The 24,677-nt window shown below is 45.1% G+C and overlaps 1 protein-coding gene across 1 annotated transcript in view; it reads left to right on the top strand.

Moving 5' to 3' along the window:
* Positions 1 to 24,677, top strand: part of F13A1 (coagulation factor XIII A chain) — a 144,749-nt gene that overhangs the window by 91,516 nt on the left and 28,556 nt on the right. Inside the window, exons 10-12 of the mRNA XM_060307705.2 lie at positions 10,512 to 10,615; positions 11,990 to 12,078; positions 19,175 to 19,328. Of these exons, the coding sequence (XP_060163688.1) occupies positions 10,512 to 10,615; positions 11,990 to 12,078; positions 19,175 to 19,328 (347 nt within the window). The remainder of the gene's footprint in view (positions 1 to 10,511; positions 10,616 to 11,989; positions 12,079 to 19,174; positions 19,329 to 24,677) is intronic.

Raw genomic sequence — 24,677 nt, forward strand, 5'->3', positions numbered from 1 at the left:
ACTTTTCAGAAAGAGTACAGTTGTTATTGTTTTGTTGTGTTTTTCACTCCAAATACAGAAAACTCTGCTGCAATGGGTAGCATTGAATCTATAAACAAAGCTCTTTCAAAGCAACTTTTATAGCAGAAGTTAAGCAGCTTTCACACCTGGGAGCCAGCCCTGGGTTTAACCCAGTCCCACCAATCCTCATTCTAATTGCAGTCTGCACACTTGGCATGCTGGTTTGCACTTCATAGGTGCATTTTTGAAATTCAGACTGATCCACTTTGTACATTGTACAAAGTACGTTCCAGCTAGTTGGACTTTCATATTGTTATATTACCCTAACTTTTAATCATGGTGTATGAAAAGAAGAATTATCCAAAAATGAATTCCAAGTAAAAAAAAAAGAAGAAATATTCTGAATATAGGCCAAACTGTTTAAGATGCTTACGAGTTTGTAAACTTATCCTGTGATGTATCCAAATTACCAATTCTGAACAGCTACCATAGATATTTCTTTTCAAATAAATTATCTAGTTAACTACATTACTGTCAGCCAAATAGTTTTTGAGAAAATCACCTGGAGACAGATCACGAGAGCTGTCATTAGAGAACTAAGAATATATGCCGTGAATCCGCACCAGAGTCTTGAAGGAAGGATTGAAAAAGCTATTTGCCACCTCCAAGAATCAAAATAGCTCATGCTTATGGAATACTTTCTTTGTGCCAGGCCCTAAGCTAAGTGGGTGACATGTATTAATTCATTTAATCATTTTAACAACCTGTTAAGGTACTACTATTATTGTCCTCACTTATAAGTGAAGAAACTGAGGCACAGTAACTTAACCATGGTCACCAGCCTTCTAGCTTCCATGGCTTCTGATAGGAAGTCATTTTTAATTCTATTGATAATCCCTTGTACATAACAAATCACTTTTTTTGTGTGCTGTCTTCAAGATTGTCCCTTTATCTTCAGCTTTGGACAGTTGGACTATGAGGATTTTAGGTGTATATCCCTTTGAGTTTATCCTCTTTGGGTCTTTTAACTTCTAGGATGTGTATATTAATATCTGTCATCAAATTTGGAAAGTTTTCAGCTATTATGTTTTCAAATATTCTTTCTGATTCTTTCTCTCTTTCCCTTCCTTCAGGGAGTTTCATTATGAGTATGGTCCACATGCCTTGGGGCTCTGTTCATTTTTCTTCATATTTTTCTTCTGTTATTCAGATTAGATCATTTCAGTTGACTTATTTCAAGTTCACTGATTCTTTATTCTTTCTACCTGATCATATCTGCTTTTGAGACCCTCTAGTGATTTTTTTGAAATTTTTATTCCAGTTATTATACTTTTCAGCTCCAGAATTTCTGTTTGATTCCTTTCCATAATTTCTATCTCTTCATTGATATTCTCTATTTAGTTAGACATTGCTGCCATGGTTCCCTTTAGTTCTTTGAATATGCTTATAATGGCTGAATTAAAATCTTTTTCTAGTAAGCCCAGTGTCTTGGCTTCCTTAGTGACAGTTTCCCTTGACTGGTTCTTTTTTTCACTGTGTATGGGCCATACTTCTCTGTTTCTTTGTGTCTTGTAATTTTTGTTAAAACCTGGACATTTTAAATAATATAATGTGTTAACTCTGCAAACAGGATATCCTGATCTCCAGAATTTGTTGTTGATGTTTTGTTGTTGTTGTTGCTCTTGTTTGTGTGTTTAGTGACTTTCCTGGACTAATTCTTTAAGGTCTGTATTCATCATGCATGGCCACTGAAGTCTCTGCTGGGTAAACTCAGTGGACAGCTAATTGTCTTCAGTGTTCCAGCAGGAAGTACACAATTCTGCTGTAGCCTTCACTTCCTGCTTGCTCAGAGTCTGAAGTTCAGCTCAGAGGTGAGAGTTTAGGACCTTGTTGGGGCTTTCCTGGGCATGCTTACAGACCTGCACATCTGTGTGGCCGTCTAGACTCTCAGGAGTATGTCAGAAGTCCCCTAAGGAAATTTCAGTCCCTCCTGTTAAATTTTTTGGGACAGCCTTTTATGATCCCCAGTTGGTATCACCTCTTCAGGTACCTATAATGTTAAACAGTTGCTTCTAATTCGTTTTGGAAACATCCTATAGGTAGGGCTATTTGCACATAGTAAGCTCTGAATCAGATCAAATAAAAATAAGCCCTGGGAACGGAACTTTTCAGAGGGCTGCCAGACAGGTTAATAGTGACAATTCTTTTATTGAATTTTAGGGAGTTCCAAACCCATTTTCTCCTCTTTGTTGTTTGCTAGGCTGCAAGTTTTTATGGCTACCATAGTTGTAAGGCTGTTCATTTTCAAGACTACCATGGAGCTAGGGAGAGAGGGGTGGAAATAAGGCAAATTAAAATGTCACAAAGCTCACAGTTCTGAGATTCTTTTGTTCTTGTTGAATAAATCCTCCTTATATTGTTGCAAATCTTTGGTTCATTTCCAGAGTTCTGGAAAAGTTGGTTTTGATCATGTTTGTTAGTATCCTCATTATTTTTATGAAGGAGCAGATTTTTGGAGGCCCTTACTCTGTCATTCTGGGAGTGTTTCTCCAGAACACACTTTTAACCACCCTACAAGTGGTTCCAAATTGGGGGCCTACCACACCCCTTGAAGGGTTTACATTTTGTAGGAATAGTCTGGTATCTAATACCATCTTCCTGACATATATCTGAAATACATATTATTTTATGTATTTTTATTTCTTCATTTCTTCTATGCATTATAGGGCATTATATTATCTTTTAGAAATTGTGTATAGAAATCTGTGGGCTTCATTTCAGTATAATATAGAGGTGTTACAAAACATTTGTTTTAAAACTAGGAAGGGACATTAATTTTTGAAGGTTGAAAATCACTGCACTCGACTCTCCTCCCATTCCTTTCATATATCTACCCTAGTCCTGCGACTACAATATCTCCAAAGAGTGCCTGCAGTTCCTATTCTACGCGAGTTCCACTTAAGAGTGAACGAAGAGGGAGTTTGGGAGGTAAATAAAATCAGAGGTCATTACAAATACCTCTCAGGAAATTAGAATGAAAAAGAAAGTGGGAGCCATCTGATAAACCACATAGAAAGTACTAAGGCATTTTTCATAACAAGAAAAATGTCACGTTTTGGTTAATCATAAATTCTGCTTAAGAGAATCATCATATATACTGATCAAAAGTTATCAGTTTTCAAATAATTAAAAGCTAATAAAATATGTACCACCTAAGCTATACTGAATGCAATTTAATTTCTTTTGATGGTTAATAAGACCTCTAGAAAAATGTCATATAAATAAGAGTTTTTAGAATAGTATACTCACAAACAGCTTTATAATGCAAAGCAGTAATTTTGGTACCTACTCAGATAGTTGGCTCTATTTTTTAAAACTCCTTTCAATAATTATGGATAAGCTTGGCCAGAATTTATTATAGAAAGCTTTTTATACCTTACAGTCATTCTCAAAATCCAATCTTTTCTTAATTTTCAGCAGGAATATCAATTGATAATTTGCTATGCAAGAGGGAGAGGTAAAGGGGTTCAGGGTGCTATTTTCAAAGTAAATCCAGCAAGGGGAGCTCAGCAGAATTACAGAAGGCCTTCTGCTAAGTAGTGGTGTCAAACGTGGCTCATGTGGATGGGTGTCATCTACTTCCTGAACATTTTGAAGGTTCCATTTTGGTCTCTCACACATGCTATCTTCAGCCCCTTAACTGGGTCTTTCGTGCTACATCAGACTGCTTAAACTGTGACTTCTTTTTTTTAAAAATAAATTTATTTATTTATTTTTGGCTACGTTGGGTCTTGGTTGCTGTGCGTGGGCTTTCTCTAGTTGCGGCGAGCGGGGGCTACTCTTTGTTGCGGCGTGCAGGCTTCTCATTGCAGTGGCTTCTCTTGTTGTGGAGCATGGGCTGTAGGCACACGGGCTTCAGTACTTGTGGCACGCAGGCTCAGTAGTTGTGGCTCGCGGGTTCTAGAGCGCAGGCTCAGTAGTTGCTGTGCACGGGCTTAGTTGCTCCGCAGCATGTGGGATCTTCCTGGACCAGGGCTCGAACCCGTGTCCCCTGCATTGGCAGGCAGATTCTTAACCACTGCACCACCAGGGAAGCCCTAAACTGTGACTTCTTAATGAACATCATAGGATCCCTTCCCTGCATATTATAAGCAAAAACAAACACCTTCATTACTTTCTCTTTTTTCTTGATGGGTGATTGGTTCCTACAGGGGGCACTGGCTTGGTCTCTGCCTGATTGGACTTTTGCCTTCAGTGGAGAAGACCCCAGAGGAACTCCAAATGCCCCTTCCAGGTTTCAGCACTCCAACAATGAACAGCTGCATTCTGAACTAGCGTGGTTCTCCCAGTCCCCAGCTCCATAAAAGATTCCTCCAGCATACTTCCCTTCCTCTGAATAATTCCTTTCTGTTGTCTTGCTTCATTACCTTTCCCAACTGGCAAGGTTTTTCTTGGTCCACGCTTTTATTTCCACTTTGGAATGTCTTACTAGGCAAGCGTCAGAGTCCACCAACTTGTCTCTACTTCTTTCCCACCCCCCGACCCCCCTTCGTTACTGGAGTGACCAGAGTTTAACAAGTCCAGGGCATGCTGTCGTTTTTGTCACCAGTATCGTTGCCTGTGTCAGGAGTATAACAACAGGGCCAGAGACGTAGGGCTGTGCCCATCTGCGACAAACACAAATAATTTGCAAGACAGACCAGGGTCTTTCTTCTACCCCCTGCCATTTGTAAAATAAAAGAATTCAAAGACTTGGTTTACACTTGAAGTTGGTCCAAGACACCTCTGCCCCCGCTTTCTCTCAAGCTTATTTGTGCTCTCCCTTGAGCCCTAATAACGCTGCAGAAACAAAATTACAGTCCCACGTCTCTTTCTTCCCTTTTAGGGAAGAAAACCTTTCTGCCCAGATTGCGGATGAGATGACCCTGTGGAATGTTTAAGCAGTTAGCCAAGTTAAAGGCAGTAAAGGACTCCTTGCTTAAATTATCCACTCTATTTTCTTTGAACATACAGCACACAGAGCCCTGAAGCCCATCCTGGTCTCAGCTGTGTTTTCTGTCCACTCTGCACCCTCCCATGGGCACTTGTCACCCTGGATGTGACCTTAGCCAGTTGTTAGAACTGTGCTCTTCCTTCTTTAAAGGAAGAAAGAAAAAGAGTCCTGCTAATGGTTGTTTTTTTGGGGGGTGAGGGGGACTAGTATATATTTATTATAAAATTTTCAAACATTGCAGAGAAAAGTATAAAAATAAGAGTCATCCACTTTCCAGCTACTCAGAACATTTACAACATTTTGTTAAAGATTCTTTAATGGGTCCCTTTGCATATTGTATTCATTTTTTTATTGCTGCATAACAAATTTCCAAAACCTTGACAGCTTAAAACAACACAAAGTTATTATCCAACAGTCTCTGTAGGCGAAGGGTTTGGGCCCAGGTTAACTGGGTCCTCTGCTTAGGGTCTCAAATGGTGGCAATCAAAGTGTTAGCCTGGACTGTGGTCCCCTCTGATGCTCAGGGCTCTCTTCCAAGCTCATTCAGATTCTTGGAAAAGTTCAGTTCCTTGCAGCTGTAGAACTCATGGAAGCTTCCATCTTCTTCGAGGCCAGCAGGAGAATGTCTTTGCTGCTTCAAATCTCTAGCTTGCTATGTCCCAGACCTCCCAGATTTAAAGGCTCACGTGATTAGGTCAGGCCCACATGATAATCTCCTTTATAATTAACTCAAAATCAACAGCTTACTTACCTTAATTACGTCTGCAAAATCCTCTTTGCCATGTAAAAATGTAATCACAGGAGCAATATCCCATCCTATTCATAGACTTCACCCACATTCAAAGGGAGGGATTTATACAAGTGTGAGGATCGTTTAACGTTCTGCCTTCCACACATATATACATACACAATGAACACTGTACCTGGTGTTCTGTAGCGTGATTTTTAAAAATTGATATGCCATGGTTATTTTTCCTACCTAATAAATACAGATCTGATTTTTATGGCTGAATAGTATTTTATTTTGTGATTTAAAATAGTTAATCACATACTGGACAGTTTCTGATTTTCCTTCTTAAAAATTATGCAAGGATGAACATTTCACATTCTTATCTCTGCATGTATGTAATTCTAAGGAAAGGAGTTTACCACATCAAAGGATAAACTAAACCAATGCTGCCACATCCCTTCCAGGGTCCTCCAGCAGCGCATGGTGCTGCTTTGCTAGCGAGGCTCTGCTTTTGGTGAAGATTCTCTGCGTCTTTTGCTCCGATACTGCCAAATTCCTACATCCTTGAAAGGAGTTCTAGAAATCACTAGTTGCCACTGCAGGAAACATACAGGAAGTAACATAGTAAAGATGTGATGCTCACTTGTTACCTCCATCATCTCCCCAAAGAAGTTATTTTCAATTTGATTAAATAACTTTCGACGAGATGGGGGCTTTATTTTTATTTCTACCCTTTTTCTTTAGAAAGAGGCAACAAGGATACTAGATCACATTGAAGGTTGATAATCTTTTTAACTTTAAAAGGACACTGCATATTTTGATGGTATGGTGGGAAGTCGGGCTTCAAATGAAGGCTCCGAGAAAATACAAAACCGTGAATCTTAGAAACAAACACACAAAGATTTAATTATGCCTGCCTGCCTTGCTAGGAGATATCCTTAACTTTCAAGCAACCAATACTTTGTGAGCACCTCCTATGGGCCAGTTCTAGTTCTGGGAATGCGATGGTGAACAGGCAGGCGGAGGTCACAAAATGAATCCACACACTTTGCAAGTGCATATGATGAAACAGCAAGATACATTTATCTAGATACAGATCTAGGTTAAAAAGCTTTAAAATTAAAAAAAAAAAAAACTTTCCAGGAAGCATATATATTTTCCCAGCCTGGATAGTAGGTAAACGGAATTCAGCAATGTCTGTAAATGTTAACCCCTTTCATAGGGGAACTTGAGGTGCAAAAGGCAGGCGTGTATACCCAGAAATACTGAACATCCAGCCAAAAGGGGACCCTCGTGTGGAAATGTGGCCCAGGACACATTTCCCCTGGCCATTCCTGAGCAGAGAGAATGGCATGATGGAAAAAGCCCCATTTCTTCAGAAGTTGCAACGTCTTCCTCTGCTCGTGGCAATCTGGGAGCCCAGCTACTGGCCTTCCACCCGTTGACTAAGGCCCAACCCCTCCAGAGCATAAGTTCTGTTCACTTCACCCACTGCTACAAGTTCCTGACCCTCTTATTAAACTCTTCCACCCCAAACACACAAATAAGGTCTCAGTCTTAGGTGAAAGTGGAAGAGACCGTGAGTACAGAGAGAAGAAACCTTTCCCCATCTCCTGGTCATTTGAAAGGAAATAAAATCCTCAAAGCAATGTCTTTACCTGAGATCTGAAATGCAAAGCTTATTTATCTTGTTCAAGGCTCACCTGGCCCAGGATACTTGAATTTAAATAAGGAGGTTCTGGGGCCTCTTACCCTAGGGCGGTGCTGGTGAAAGCCAGGGTTGCTAAACGTCGCAGGCTGTGTAGGAAGCGTGACTGTGGCCATGTGGGATTGCAAGTGTCTCACTGCTGTTCTTTCTGGATCTCTCTGCCTGATGGTGCAACGTTTACCGTTCTTAAGGGGGACTAGCATTGCTTATTACCTGACCACCGTGACCTTCCTTCCAGCTTCAGAGCAAAGATAGAGGCTCTCGGGTGGGAGCCAGCCTCATGCTCGTGCCCCGACACCTCACACCTTGACCCTGACCTACATCTGCACCCCCGTCCCCTGCAGACAATGCCTCGCTCCCCACACTTGTCCATGGCGCTGCTCTCCACCTCATCCTCCTGCATCCTTGGTATTTGAGCCTTTTTTTATTCCATCTCTCCCTTTATTCTATCTTTATCTCACTCCCACTCTACTGGTTCTTCCTCCATAGACATGACAATCTCTCCTAACGTAAAAATAATCAAAACAATCTTCCCGCATTGCATTATTTTCTAGCCACTGCCCTATCGTCTCTTCTTGCATTCACAACCTAGGTCACCCTTGGGGGAGAAATCCACTCCGCATTTCTCCCCTCCAGTTCCCTCTGCATCTGGCGTTTGCACTCACCACTCTCCTCCATCAGCAATAAAGACGCCAGTGGCTTCCTACGTCAAATTCCGAGTGTCACGTGTGTATATAAAAATGCCTCTTGGGTTTCATCCTTTGAGTTTCTCACGGGCACTCGAGCTCCTCATGTCCCAAATGAACATGTCACCCGCCCAACACCAGCCCCCAACACAAACCTTCTCTTCTTCCTTCATTCGGTCTTGGTGAATGGAACCATCACACTCCCTGGAAACTCAAAAGCTTCCTCAACACTCACAGTTCCCTTCTGACAGCTCCTCTCCTTCTCCACGGTGACGAGGGGAAGCTCAGCTCAGTCTCTGGTCCTCGCCCAGCTTCCACAAATACAGATCTGCAAATTTAACTGGCCCAAGGATAAAACCAAAATATTTAACTTGGGATAAAAGGATCTCACAATCTCATCCTCACCAACAACATAGCTCAGTGTTTAAAAGCATGGATGCTGGAGCTCTATCACTAACACACTGTGCAACCTCAGTCAAGATTCTTAACCTCTCTGTGCTTCCGTTTCCTCCCTTGTAAGTGGGGGATAATAACAATACCTTTCTCGTAGAGTACTGGGAACATCATATGTATTCACGTACATAAGATTTTAGAACAGTCCCTGGCCTACCGTTGCGCTATGCGTACCTGACCGTCTTGTGACGTACTGCCCATTTTCACCTGCCAATCCTCTTCTCCCACGCACACAAGTATGCAGACATGCTACTCACCCGCCACAACAGCATACAGGTCACCAAACACACCATGTTGGCTGTTTCTTGTCTCCACCGCTTTGTTCTTAGTTCTTTTGTTAATCTGCTGAACTCCCTTTTATTTTTGGGGACTCAGCTCAAATACCACTTCTGCTGTGGTGCCTTCCCTCCTGCCCCAAGGGCTTCCCCACTGAGACCCGATTGTACCCCAAATGAATTTCCCCTGTAGCATGCATCACTTCAATCAATTATTTTTAAACGTCGGAGAGTTACCATGTTTGAGCGCTTGTCATATGCCAGACCCCGTTCTAAGTGCTGTACACGTATTAGCTTGTTTAAGCCTCACAGCAAACCTATGAAATGTTTTAACAATTGGTTTCTGTGTTCATCATTCCTCCTCAGTCGTGGGGCTCTTTATGGGCAAGAACCTATGACTTGATCATGACTGGGTGTCCAGCATGGTGCCTGGTGCATGATGGGCCCATAGATAAGTGAATACCTCTGAACTGAGCCAATCAAGGATGAGCTGAACTCAGAGAGAGATGGGCACAGGCACGAAGTACTGACAGTGAAGGACACTGAGGTATGGGTGGATGGTAGCTGGATCTGAAATTCACCAGTGCTATAAAGACTGCTGTAACTACCTCATACCACCATTAGATTGTTATTACTGTATGAATATTTTCTATAATGCCGACAGGTTAATGTGCTCCCATTGTTTCTGTAACGTCATATAATTTCAGGTCTTTCCAAGGACATAATAATACAATTCGTGATTTTTTTTTTTTTTTTTTTTTTGCGGTACGCGGGCCTCTCACTGTTGTGGCCTCTCCCGTTGCGGAGCACAGGCTCCGGACGCGCAGGCTCAGCGGCCATGGCTCACGGGCCCAGCCGCTCCGCGGCATGTGGGATCTTCCCGGACCGGGGCACGAACCCGTGTCCCCTGCTTCGGTAGGCGGACTCTCAACCACTGCACCACCAGGGAAGCCCTATGATGATATTTTTATCCCATGCTCTTGTTTCAAGGGTCACTTGCTAAGTCTGAAAAGTTTTGCCTGGCCTTCAGCTCATGGGTCACCCACCTTTGATAAAGTGTAAAGAGACACTTACCCTGACAACCTTTCCTTCTTGTTGGACACCAGATGGAAATTTGCCACAAATTACAGACAGCTACAGTCAGGAGTTAACATTACAGTTTCTATGGCAATAGTCTAAGCCCGTAAACAAAAGCATTGTTGTTTAATCGTTACAAAGGGATATGCTTTTTATAAATCTAATATACCTATAAATATAAAAGGAATTCAAAGATAATATGTATCTCAGTTTTCATTAACTTTTCTTCCCTGCCATATCCCTTGAGCCCATAGTAAATTCTATTTCATTAGGCAGTAGACAAGGGTTAAGATCAAAATTGTTTAAGGCATTGATTAGAATATCTCTGGGTGGCCTTGAAACTGATATTAGTGGGGGAGAGAGCAATGTCCAGCCATATGAGTGCCGTCCCAGGGGTGCCAGTGGGAAAGGACGTGCACAGAAAACTTAAGTCTAGAGCCCCAGTATATCTCTGGGAAGCTTCCAGCTAGCTTAAGCCATTCTGATAATTTATAGGTAGCATAGTCACAGGATTTTTGGTCACTTTTTGATTTCCTGAAGCATTGAATGTGATGGGAAGTTTAATCTCGCTGGGGTGGTGTTTTTTAAGGAACTACCACTGCTGGAACGAAGCCTGGATGACGAGGCCTGATCTTCCCATTGGATTTGGAGGTTGGCAAGTCGTGGACAGCACCCCGCAGGAAAACAGCGACGGTAAAAACCGCATCCTCCCTCAGGGAAATGGATGTACTGCCCATCTTTATTTTGCTTTTATGATTGCATTTGATGTGTGGGAAACACTCCCTCCCAGTGGGAACAGCATCAGAAGTGTGCTTCCTGGGCGCATGTACAGGGTTGACTACCTGCCAGCCAGGTTTAACTGCATTTCACTGGTCGTCTTCACTCTGATTATTTTGTAACTTCTAGGGGGGGAAAGAGCATAAAACTTAACATATATAACCTCATCGATTCTTGCTTTGATAAGCAGTTTTGAAGACAAGAGAAAATGTATCTGGGTAAGCACTTTTGCTAGGCTATAAAACAGACTTCAGCCCTGCCTGATAAACAGTGATAAGATAGATGGCAGTGGTGAAAATAAAGAACTCAACAAATAATTACAGATCATCCTTTAACTTGTTGTTTCTCCAGACGCTGATTTCTTTTTAGGTTGTGTGATTTCTTTCAAAACTTGAGTATGTAGGTACGTATCTTCTAACATGTGTGCTAAGTAGTGGCAGCTATGACCCCCCTCTCCCACCGAATTTTTATAAAATCACACACATCGTGAGGCCCCATTTCTCTTTAGCATGATGATAAAAATCAGTGGTCTAGGACACGACTTTTCTCTCCCCAGGTGTTGATATAAGATATCGATGTGTGCATATATATATACACAAAAACGTTCATTACATACTCATAAGGGAACGCCAGTACAATACTGGATTTTAAGAGAAAAATTTCAACACTTTCTGGTGTTCCGGATTATATATCATGACGAGATAGCTGGGTGACTAACGGCAGCTAATCTCTTATTAACAAGAGATAGCTGGTTAAAATTCAAAGGACTTTGTGAAAGTCAGCGTGGGCCTACTGACTTCCTGAGTGCACCTGGTCCATGTGTGTGGCTAATGTCCAGATTCTCCAGTTAAACTTGACATGTGTCCATAACGTCCAAACACAAAAAACAAAAGTGAAAACAACAACACAAACACTGAGGACGGATCACTGTTTCCAACATTCCAGATACGAGTTATGAAAGGATAAGCCCTGTGTAAGCCAGCGGCTGGGCACCAACACACTTGAGTCTGTTTGTAGTTGGAAGAGTAGATGCAGAAATAGTGTTGCCCTATATTCTTTTCGTGGCTTCAAATTTTGGTTTGCAGAGTCATTTCCAACGATTCCCTCTCGATTACACACGTGAGTCCATGGCCCGCTCCGGCCATGGAAAGCACTGGGGCTACCTCGGTGATGAAGTAGAGGAACATTTGTCTCTACGGAGTCACCTCAGGGCTATGATCCAGATCAGCTCTGTATCTGGACAGAACTGAAGATGGCAAACTCATGCTGCCCCTCCTCTGTGTGATACAGGGATGTATCGGTGCGGCCCGGCCTCTGTTCAAGCCATTAAGCACGGCAATGTTTGCTTCCAGTTTGACGCACCCTTCGTTTTTGCAGAGGTAAGTGGGAAGCTGGGGAAAAGAGCTGCTTTCCTTCCCAACCTCTTAACACATCAAAAAATAAGGTACTGGGCTGTTACTTCCAAATTTCCCAGGTACACAGTGTATGCTTCATGTTTACAAAGTTAACTAGACATCATTCCAACCCCCAGGCACTGCATGCTAAATGCAGTTCTTACTTAAACATTTTTCTCTCCTTGATGTTTTGAGATTTTTCTGCCGGAAAGCAATTGCTTTACTAACCTTAGCTTAGTTCTCTGGACCCCTGAAGTAGGTATCAACTGCTCCCAAGAAATTAAGTGACTAAATGAATCACTCAACAAAAAATTGGTGGAGACGGTCCGTGAATTGAAACGGCAGAGTGTACTTCTTCACCCTGAGACTAGCCCAACAGTGCACACGGAACAACACCTGAACACACCCCAACTACGGTCTTAGTCTGGGAACTCCAGTCCATTTCCTGCCATTCCAGGCCATCCTCCAACAGTGGAGACAGAGAGTACAGCTGCTAGAATACGGAGGGGAGAAGAGGGTCTAGAACGCTGCACACTAAAGGGTGGATAGGGATGGTTTGGGAAAGGGTCTGAAATTCTGCAAGAACTGGATGGAGGTCGGAAGCAGAGAGGGCAGTTCAAGGGTGCTCCAAAGAGAGCTCAGAAAGTCAAATTAAATGTAAGAGACATCAGGTGAAGGAGAAGGCCAGGAGGCTGCTGAAGGTAGGGGTGAGGAACAGAGGTTTATGAGAGGCTGAGAGGCAGGACTGACCTAGAGTATAATTTCACGAATGAACGCAATGAAATAACGCCTACTGCTACGTAATCACTTTGCCTACCATCGGATGCTCTTAGCAACCCTTTAAAATGGATGTTATAATTCTTCCCATTTTACAGAAGAGAAACATGAGGCAAAGAGTGGTTAAATAACCTTCCCGCAATCATCTAACCAACAAAGAGTAGCGCTAAGATTTAAAGCCAGGGAGGCACCTGAGCTCATGCCAGTAAACACCCCTTTCTGCTACTATTCTAGAATGAGTACATGTCTATTCCCACTACGTGCCAGACACTGTGGGAATTCAGAAGCCTATGTCCTTAAGTAACTGGATTCTTGATGGAGATGGTGGTAGGTAAACACAGCAACGTTTAAATAACAATAACGCAAGGAATGCTGTGGAACTAAATGTCAGACAGCAATGTGGGTGATAAATGACTCGCGTTGAAGTTAATTGAGACATATGAGCTAGGAACTGAGGCAGGACAGCAAAGGCCACAAGCCCCTGTCTAGGGAGCGTGACCTGGGGACAGATACAAGGACAGCTACGTGATAGCCGCGGTACGATGAGTGGAGTATTACAGGAGCCCATGGAAGGAGGGCCAGAGATGCTACCTGGAGGGAGCAGAGCCTGAAGCATGTCTGGAGGGATGATTAGTGATTATTCAGGCGAAGAGGGTAAGAAAGAAGCCAGAGGAAGGAAAGAACTTTACACAGAGGAGAAAACTTGAGCCCCCGAATGGTACGTGCAGACAATGAAAAACTATACAGGCTCATGAAAAGTGATGTGTTGGGAGGCGTCAAATGACGACAGCTGAGGGAACTAGACAAGGGACCTTCTGTCCTGAGAAACGGGCACCTCGTCCTGTAAACGACAGGCTTCCCACGGGGAAGGGACGGGAACCTGTGCAGTACGGCCTTGAAGGGAAGGCCTCGGGGGTGCGGGGAACACGGGAAGGCTGGGATGTTACTCCACGCCCAAACCAGACAAACGGCGACAGGCGGGGAAGGAGGGGGCAGGAGGGGGCAGGCCTGGGAGATGTTTCGGAAATAAGCAAAAGCGGAAATGTGAATTACACGAAAGGAACAGTGTCTCTTCTACTGTTCCCACCATCACAGTTTCTAGAAGCCTTGGGAGAACAGGCAGACCGTATTTGGAATTTCACCCTCTCGACTTCATTTTGAGATTTAAAGATTTATCCAGTCCTCCCCAGCTGCCGTCTGATCATTTCTGATGCTATGAGCACTTCTTAATGGGAAATCACTCTAAAACTCGCCAAGCCTTGTTTTTGTATTTTCATTAAGCTTTGTTGCTGCGAAGGGGAGAGGAACAGCCTCCCTCCAAGAGCGAATTGCCCAAGAGCTGTTATTAAATATAGATCGCGGTGTTGTGAATGTCGTCGGGACTCTCGGGTTATAATTACTCCTCTCTCACCCACTGCAGACTGGTCTGACAGCGCGTAGGATTGCTGCTTTGGCATGCGCTGAGCTTCAGGGCTGAGCCATTTATAAGAGATGCTCCAACTGCTGAAAAGTGCGTGAGGACCCTTTTCTCAAGGGTTCTAAAGTAGGAGTCCATGGGGCGCGTCGGATTTCACTTAATGAGAGTCTATGTGACTCAGGTTCTAGACAGCATCTTCCCTCCCTTTCTCGCCTCCCTGCTGCCTAAGCTTGCCTCTCCCTGACCCCAGCCACGTCAGCCGGAACGTGCCTTTTCTTGCCTCTCGGCAGACTGACTTTCTTGGTCACTCCTTACTCATTTCCGGGCCAGATCAAGCATCATGTTCATTGACTTCCTTTGGTTTTCTCAGGGCTTTTGTAGTGAAAGCACGACCCCAAATAAGAGAGGTATGCACGAAAAGCATCCTACCTCTGCCCTTCTCCTCTTCTCCTCCGTTTTGGAAATCTATGCTTCCCATTTCTAGATTTCTTCCAGGGACCGAAGCTTACTTCTCTACCCGCCTCCCTTCTCATGCCCTCAGCCCTGCGGTGAGTTTCTTGGTTCTGGAGGCTGTTCGGCCCGTCCTCCCTGACTCCTGGGGACCTGCGGCTCCTAAAGAGAGCAGAACGGTTCTCAGTGTCGGGGCTACTTTCCCAATTCCCACGCAATTCCCACGTTCACTAAGCATTCAGGAGCTGCTGCTTCTCTTCTGTCTTAGCTTCTTCTAGTTGTGTCTGTTGACCCCCTCACGCCATCCCACTCAAACTCACACACAAACGCACATGCACGCACCCATTTTCCCTCCCTGGCCCGGAGCTAATTTTCACGGCAGCAGTGACAGGCTCCTCGGGGCCGCAGTCACCACCCCATTGCTCCAGAGGCCACACCTTCCCTTGCTCCGGGCCAGCAGTTCCCTGTACGCTAACTGTGCAACTGCTTCTCTGCAGATTCTTCGTTCTCAATTCAAGCTTGTTTATTTTGCTGCCACTTATGAGATGCAGCCCGTTTTTTGGCATCCCCTAGTCCGATCTAAAATAGTTCACCCATTTGTTCAAATAACCTATGAAAACTTGAAATCATCTTGGCTTCTCTTCTTAACCTTCCTCAGGCATCTTAACGGAGATATAATACCTTCCAATAAGATCACAGATCCAACCACGCCAGTGATCTCTATCATTACCCTCTGAGCTCTGAACAGCACTGAGATCTGGGACGTCTGCCCCTAAATCATCTGCTTCCTCCTCGCTTGCCCCTTTCCTGTTTCTTCTCCACAAACCAGCCAGAAGTATCCTTCATAATGTAAATAGAAACGTGTCACTCCCCTGCCCCAAACCTTCTAACGGATTCCCATCACTTTTACGATACACTGAGGCATAAATCATGACAAGGTTCTGTGCGATATGGACCCTGGCTTCCCCTCCACCCCCATCCCTTTGCTCATTTCCTTCCAGCCACAATGACCTTGCTATTTTGTCAGAGTCTTTACACATACTGTTCCTTTGGCTATGACAGCTCCTCCCCCACTACGCATGTCCTGTTCCCTCCCTGCGTCCAGATCTCTGTTCAGCTCACCTCCTCGAAGAGACCTTCACTCACACCACCTCGCACCTGAAACGTCACCACCTGCCCTGTTGTTTCTGTCCTTCTACTCTGACTCAGTGTTATTATTTCTCTCCCTGCTAGAATGTAAGTTCCACGCAGGTGGGCTCTGTTGGCTTCTCATCGCTGAAAGCAGGGTCTGGTACACGGCAGCCACCAGTAAATACATGAATGAATAGAGCAAGCGAAAGCGTGTGCATGGTACACTGCTGAGAGCAGTATCCCAGAGAGACAGGGGTCACGTGGCACCCTCAAGTGCCGGCAGTCCTGGTGGGAGATGAGGCCCACGTACGCAGCAGCAGGGGGCGCACACGGGAGTGTGGCCGCGTAGCCAGCGTCCGCAGGGTGAAGGAGTGGCAAGCAAGGGCTCGACGTCTGGCAGTTGTGCCAGGAGGGCTCCAGGACCAGGTGGGCACCCACTGCGTTCCTTCAGAAGCCCTGGAAGGAGCACCCCCTTCTCAGCACAGCCTGCAGGGCAGTTACTTCCCCTTGGGAACAGATGAAGAGAGCAGACACTGTCCTGGGTCCTGAAAACCAGAGCTTCCATCCTGAGAGGTGAGAAGTGTAGCTTCTGCCGGCAGTGGACACACGTTCACATTCCTTGGGCAACAAGCAGAAGTTTGCAGAGAGGCCGCTCTCTAGCCTGAGGACCCAGCCCACCTTTGCTGAGCCCCAGGGGCCCTGAAACATCCAAACACGCTCTCGTATCAGAGTCTTTACACATCCTGTTCCTCCTGGTAGGAAAGCTCTCCTCCTACTGTCCACCCCACTTTGGAAGTGCCTGTGTCTCGCCAAGAAGCAAGGGGTGGTGGGGCTGAGAATAGCCGTATTTCACGTTGGGTTGCCCAGGTTCTGCGTGACCAGAGCCCTTTCAAACGTATGGGTAAGACCAGATGGTCCCGAAGACTCCTTTCCACTCAAAAGAAATTAAACACAGGACTTTCACAGGTGTTGCTTATCTACTTGCCAGCCTTGCAAGGGAGGTATAATCAAACCCAGGCTCAGAGATATTCAGTAACTTGCCCAAAGTCACGGAGCCTAGGTCCAATATTTCTTCCCCTTATGACGGTTCTACCGTAGAGATCCAGCTGGTCTGGCATACATTCTAAGCCCCTCGGTGAGTCTAATGTGCAGTCAGGACGGAGAACCGCCACACTAGCGGCTGCAACCGAAAAGAAAGCTTGCGGATGTCACTTGGAAAGGATCTTTTCCCTAAACCCTCACGCCCAACACACATATGCAAAAGCCATTTTATGTGTGTGTTTCTCCTTTCCTTTCCTCACAAGGGACAGTGTAGTGGGCTGACCTGAGATTTTAGCCTACATAAATTTCCTAAGCTATGCTCAAGGGGAGACGAGGATTCATCCACTTTCATATTTAGCCTTGTCTCCCTGGAAAACTGAAAGCTGCTTTAAGAGTTGTTGATTAAGAGGACATTTATCATCATTGTGGCTATAGTTCGCAAGTGAGGAGGGAGCAGTCCATGCCTGCATGGTCTCCGCCAGAGGGACGGCTGAAATTCTCAGGAAGCTCATTTAAAGTTTCCTTGAACTTTTTTCTCCAAAATGAGAAATATCCTTGAGGTGTCTGCTCTGTCCTCTCTTGTCCTGATTCCTGGTTTCGCATTGCAGCCTTTCACAGCACGTGCCTTTCGCCACCGAGCCCTGGATACTCTGCTGAGGAACAGGGCCAACACCATCACCCCTCAGTAACCTGAGGCAGCATCGAACCACCCAGGCCCTGGGCCTGGAAGCGCCTCCCTACCACGTGGTGCCATGGCCCTGTGGGGTGACACGGAGAGGCAGTGAGCTGCGGAGCTCCCGGGCACACACACGGGCCACCCCGGGTGAGGGTCAGGGCATGTGCTATGGCCACCCCGGGTGAGGGTCAGGGCATGTGCTATGGCCACCCCGGGTGAGGGCCAGGGCATGTGCTATGACCACCCCGGGTGAGGGCCAGGGCATGTGCTATGACCACCCGCGGTGAGGGTCAGGGCATGTGCTATGGCCACCCCGGGTGAGGGTCAGGGCATGTGCTATGACCACCCAGGGTGAGGGTCAGGGCATGTGCTATGACCACCCAGGGTGAGGGTCAGGGCATGTGCTATGACCACCCAGGGTGAGGGTCAGGGCATGTGCCATGACCACCCAGAGTGAAGGTCAGAGCATGTGCTATGACCACTCAAGGTGAAGGTCAGGGCATGTGCTATGACCACCCAGGGTGAAGGTCAGGGCATGTGCAGTGGGCATGCCCCTGCCCACGTTTGTACTTCTTCTCCACCACCTCCCAGCCATGTGACCACAAACACTCTGCTGACTCTCTGACTCTTGGTGCCTCGCCTATAAAAGAGGGATAATAGTACCTACCTCACAGGATTGTCGCTGTGGGGTTTAAATTAAATCATTTAAAAATGTCCCTGAAACATTATGGGTCAATAAATATTGACTACTTCCTTTCTCCTTAACGGAGATCAGACTTCACGTAAATTCAGAACATTTTGTGAGAAAGCAGAGAAAAGTTGCTCTCTTAAACCTCATCTTTAAAAGCTAGGGATCTATCATCAAGTTCTCCCATTACCTAGTAATGATCATTACATTTTTACTCAATTTTGATGTTTACAAACCTCTGTAAGAATCATGCTCACATAGATTCTATCTCGCTCAGTCCCAAGGTGTTCCTATGAAACTGGCAGAACAAGTGTAATTATTTTCATTTTATAGAAGCAGGAACGGAGGTTCAGAGAGGACAAGGTAACTTTCTAAAAGTACACACCCAAGATCAGAGCCCGTGTTCCCTGCAGCTAATCCACTGCGTCTCTCAAATACCTTCCTCAGAACCTTTGAAGCGGCCAGTCCCTCTGCCTATCACAGCCTTTCTTCTCTCCATTTACGTGCTTTAATTATTTTAAGCTTTAATGGGGTAAAATTGATATTTAAAATGCATACATTTAATGTATACATCTTGATTGATTTGGACCTATGCATCTACCTGGAGAAAAATCTCCCAGGAGCCACCCAGCAGACTTTCTCTTTTTCCGGGAAGTAGGTCACGCCATCACTGTCAGCTTAAAGAAGTCTGAGGAGAGTAACAGGGTACTTTCTGCTTTGCCTTAGGAGGTAGGATTTGCCAGCAAGAGAAAGGAAAGAAAGAAATGGTTGGCACTTAAATGACTTAGCACGATGAATAATGCCGTCTCCAGGGACCCTACATGGCTACACTCTTGAGAGTTAGAGATTTTGGTGACAGGAACATTGGATGCTGGCTAATGGTCTCCTCTCCTGTTTTTAGGTCAACAGTGATCTTGTTTACATTACAGTTAAGAAAGATGGCACTCATGTGGTTGAAACCCTTGATACCACCCATATTGGGAAATTAATCGTGACCAAGCAAGTTGGAGGAGATGGCATGAAGGACATTACTGACACCTACAAATTCCAAGAAGGTAAGTTACTGCAATCGAATGAAGATTGCTCTGCCCAAGTCTGCTCGGCACTTTCGTAGTTACAGTCACTGTCACCACGAAGACGTGTTCCGGAGAAGGCATGGCCATTTGCAGCATTTGGAAGTTAGGAGAGAACTGGAGTGAATACACATCACACCCACAATTTCTCGTGTCATTGTAGTTTTACTTGTTTGTTTGCTTTGAGCAGAATTCTGCTTCACATGGCTTTTGAAATAAATGCTTTAAAGTCACGTCTATTTTAACAGAATATAGAATGTGTTCTTGTTCATAAAAATATGAAAGCATCTTAATTGCAAATAATCCTATTAGAAAACATTACATAACTAATGTACTTTTAGTTCAATAATGAAATTTAAATACCTGTTCACATTTATTTAGTACCTTGAAAACGATTTTCACATGCATTGCTCCCTTGACATATCGTGGAAACCCCCTGAGGTAGATGATACAACATTAATAGGACACTGCAGTCTCACTAATTCAGGCCAATTAGAACGGAGGCCCGTTTCAATCATAAAATAATGTTAAGGTGGTTTTTGTTAACTCTTCGTGTGTGGAATGTTTGAAATGGAGCTGTTGGGTTCAGTCCCGTCTCCATCGTACTGAGTGCCTGCTCTATGCCTGGAGTTGTGTTTGGTGCTGGGAGCCCCACGGTGAGTAGAACCCAGTTTCTGGGCAAGTGATAGGTTCATTCTGCTGAGGGCTTTGAAAACAAAGAAGAGGGGCAGTCAGTCCAACCAGGAGATTCAGGAAAACAAAGCCCGATAAGAGAAGTCCCAGACCACAGTTAAGGAAGCTGGACCAGGATTTCCAGGAGATGAGAATATGACAAGGCCACGGGGTGTGAATCAGCCGGTGTGTTTAGGGTCCTGCAGACATTACTAAAGCCTTAAGCTCATTAAGTGCCCAGAGGCCGGAGTCAAGTCTCCCCAAGGTCAGTGGCGGACAGGAGGTGGAGGACCTTGGGTGTCTTCACGGGGACGTGGAATATATGTTACAAGTGATTCACCAACAGAGCTTCTTAGGAATGGCAAAGGCCATTTTAGTAAATGGATAAAAATGAAGGGTCATTTGCATATACCTAAATATTCATCAGTGTTCCTGAAATGCTGAGTGCAGAATTTGTTTTAAATATTTTAGATCCTCTGTCTCCCTGCTCTTATTTACAAAAGCAATTTGCACTATAAAGAGAATGTTTGCTGAATTGAGAAATTCAGGATTTGTGCCATCTGAACCCGTGAATTTTTGCTGTATTCCTGAAATAGATAGCTCTTCTCTTCTGTTGGTTTTCATCCACCACACAACCTCGATACAAAAGATTCTTTTTTCTTTTGGGCTTTTTTCTAAAAAGAGAGTTTTTAGAAACATAAGCGAGGGCTTCCCTGGTGGTGCAGTGGTTAAGAATCCGCCTGCCAATGCAGGGGACACGGGTTCGAGCCCTGGTCCGGGAGGATCCCACATGCCGTGGAGCAACTGGGCCCGTGCGCCACAGCTACTGAGCCTGTGCTCTAGAGCCTGTGTGCCACAACTACTGAAGCCCACACGCCTAGAGCCCGTGCTTCGCAATGGGAGAAGCCACCACAATGAGAAACCTGCACACCGCAGCGAGGACCCAACGCAGACAAAAATAAAATAAATAAATAACTAAATTTATTATTTTTTTAAAAGCACAATAAAACAAAACAAATGACCCATGCCCTCTTGTGATAGAGTGACAGGCAAAAAGATTTGGAAAGGAAAAAGGATTCCATATAGGAATGAAAGGAACCGGCTGTAACATCCACGTATTTATTCATTCATCCTTTCAACTCCTTGCTGTTAACCACCCTCCAGACTCCAAACACTGTCGGGATGGAGACACACACAGCCCTGCTTTCCCATCTATAATAGCTAGAGAGACGGGCGGGAAGCTGTGTGTTGGATGCCTAGGACAGGGGTGGTTGGACAGATGCTCAGGGATCCTGGAGGACCTTAGCTGCGGGCTCCCTGAGTCTGAAGGACACACAGGGAAACACGGGGATGACTCTTTCCCCGGGGAACGAGTTCTCCAGGAAAAGGCAGCAGGACAGGGATTGTGGATAAACTCTCCCAGTGTGGAGGAGTCCTGAGCAGACAGTGTCTAGAACAAGAGCTGAGCCGTCCTCTAGGAAGCCGTCCAAGTGACCAGCTATCTTGTTTAAACTGCTCAGCAAGATGTCCTGCGTGGTCAGCCACAGAGGTGGTGGTGAAGACCAAATCAGGGTCAGACGTCGGTCCATGAAAGAGGAGTCAGGAGCTTGGCCAAGGGAGAATCCCAGATTAAAACAAGTAAAATGTGCCAGCTCTGAACGGGGAAGACAGCTGAGGTCCAGACCTGCAAGGTCTGGCAAGAAGGCAAGGCTCAGAGGAGTGGAAAGTGTGGGGGGCTTGTCCAAGCAGAAGAGCCCCTAAAGTCCGCATAGATAGTTTAAGAGGCATCCATCCTGCTCCTGGGCTGGCGTCTGATTCCAGGTGGACCGTTAGCTTCTTAATCAAGGATGGCATGTGGGTTTCATATTCTAACATTGGGAATGATGGAGTGAGTGCCGTTTAAGAAGGGAGCTGACGCCGCTCCTGTGTGTGTGGTGGGAAAGGGTGAGTGGTTACCCATGTACCCCAGGGGCATCTAGGAGAGACTGCCAGCATCTGGGCCCGTGCATTTGCCACCCTGGTCCTCATTATTGAATCTCTTATATAATTTCTCTACAAATGCTGAGTGTGGCCACTAACCTGTGGTGGGAGTGAAAACAGAGAAAAAAATATGACCAGATTTAGGCACTTACTGTTTTAATTAACTAGACTGTGGAAAGATCATTTTTCACTTCGATGAGCTAAAGCTTAATGTCAAGTTTATACCCTTCTTTAAAATATAAGATGAAGAAACTATAAAATTTGGAAAACTAGAATTCTTAGAACTTCTCCTGCGGCAAAGTCTTCTTCTGTGATGGTGTCCGGGTCCCGTTTCCTCTTCGCTCCAACAGTTATACCTTCTGTCACTTGTATTTTCATCTCTCCTTCTCTATTAGCTCCTTCCCATGACCATGTCACCTGTGTTAAGAAAATTTACAAAACTCTTTTTCAACAATAAAGTCCCCTGGAAACATGGTCCATCCTTTCTTCTCTTTGCCTGCGCGGCTGCCCGCACCCAACATTCTTTTCCTTTTCCTTTTCCTTTTTATGTCTCATCCACTGTGCCCTGAGGTCTGCCACCTGCTCACCCTTGAAGCCCTTCTCCTCAAGGTTGCCAAGACATCTGATCGCCATGTAGAATAAACATTTTGCAGATTTCAGCTTACCTAAAACCTCCTGCATTTTTTGATGCTATTTGCTCACTCACAATTCTTGAAATTCTCTCTTTTTTTTTAAATTAAAATTGTTTTTTAATTTTTTTAAATTTATTTTTTATTCAAGTAGAGCTGCTGTACAATATTATATAAGTTACAGGTGTACAATATAGTGATTCGTAATTTTTCAAGGTTATACTCCATTGACAGTTACTATAAAATATTGGCTATATTCCCCATGTTGTACAATATATCCTTGTAGTTTATTTTATACCTAATAGTTTGTACACCTTCCCAATGGTAGGCACTAGTTTGCTCTCTGTATCAGTGAGTCTACTTCTTTTTTGTTCTATTCACTAGTTTTTTAGATTCCACATATGAGTGATATCAGACAGTATTTGTCTTTCTCTGTCTGACATATTTGCCTTAGCGTAATGTCCTCCAAATCCATCCATGGTGCTGCAAATGGCAACATGTTCATTCTTTTTTATGGCTGCGTAATATTCCATTGTGTGTACATACCACACCTTCCTTTTCCATTTATCTGTTGATTGGACGCTTAGGTTGCTTTGACGTTCTCTCTTCTCTTTGTTCCTATGATACAGCTTTCTCCTGGTTCCATCCCAACCTACCTGACTCGTTTTTCCATCTTCTTCTGCAACTCAGAGCTCCCCTTTCTTTGCCCCCCCTCAGAATGTTTCTTCCTTCTAGGCTTTGTTCCTACCCAGTAGCTGGTGTTAACATGCACACACATACTGATTCTCTCAAGTCTGTCTCCAGCCTAGACTTCACTTTTAAGCCCCACATTCACCTAAATGTCCCATAGGAACCCAAAACGGAACCTTCCCAAATGCCACCTTCTATCACTCCCTCCCCACCCCAGATCTATTTCTCCCGTGCTCCCTGCCCCAGGAAAGAAAACCATGACCCACCCAAACTTAGCACGTTGAGAATAAGTCAAGCAGCAAATCCTCTAAAAGTCCCCTTCGGAACAGTTCAAAGTTATCTCCTCCCCTCCATCGCCACGGCCCCTCCCTGAGAATCAAATGGTGCTGGGTGTGGAAGCCCCTTAACATAGTCCCTGATATGTAGTAAATGGCCAACAAAAGTTAGTTTCCACTCTTGCTGGTAATTCTATTATTACTACCATGCTCCTACTATTGGCTTGGACTCTGATGATTTTTCTCCTGGATAACTGCTATAGCTTCCCAATGCCACCTTCCCCTCCTCACCCTCTTTCCCTCTGTTTAAGTCATTGCCTCCAAAGTGACATATTTAATGACATCAATCTCAACCTGTTGCCGCATTGCTTAAAAGCCCTCACTGGCTTCCGTTGCCTGCAGGGTATTCCAGCCAGAGCTCGCCAAGCCTCTGCTAGTTGCCTTTTGGGCCCCTCGCAGCTCTTCCTCGCCGTACCCACAGGCATTAAAATCAGCACCTAGGTGAGCTGTGACAGTTCCTCCACCAAGCCAGGCTCCCACCTGCCTCCATGCCTTTGCTCTCGCTCTGGAAGGAAAAACCCTCTGAGAAGCCTCCCCTGCCGCCGGGTGGTGTCCAATCTCTGCCCCGTGTTCCCTGCACCACACACAAACGCTTGACCCAGCATCTGTGACGGATACGCGTGTGGTGATCCCTCTGCACTAGTGCCCTTAGACCCGGGTGGGAAGGGCTGCGCTTCTCATCTGAGCCTGGCACGGTGCCTGGACATCACAGGGGCACAACTAGCATGAGGTGATCGAAGGAATGGTAGCTCAGGTGGTACTTGCACAGGTGAGCTTAACCGAACAGCAGATGTCCTAAACCGGACTCTTTCATATCTATTATAAAGATGAAAGTTGCGTCCCTACATGAAGGCAAAGTGCTTCTCCAAACCCCAGCCTTCCAGAGCCTCTGTGCCAGGCTGGGTCCCAGGTCCTGGGGACACAGAGCTTACTTTCTCCTGGGGGAAGTAATGTCCCACAGCGACGAGTACTGGGAAAAGGAAAGAAAACCAGGTAAAGTGTTAGTGAGAGACGAGAGGACGAGA

This window comes from Globicephala melas, chromosome 11, assembly GCF_963455315.2.
Source record: "Globicephala melas chromosome 11, mGloMel1.2, whole genome shotgun sequence".
Classification (NCBI taxonomy): domain Eukaryota; kingdom Metazoa; phylum Chordata; class Mammalia; order Artiodactyla; family Delphinidae; genus Globicephala; species Globicephala melas.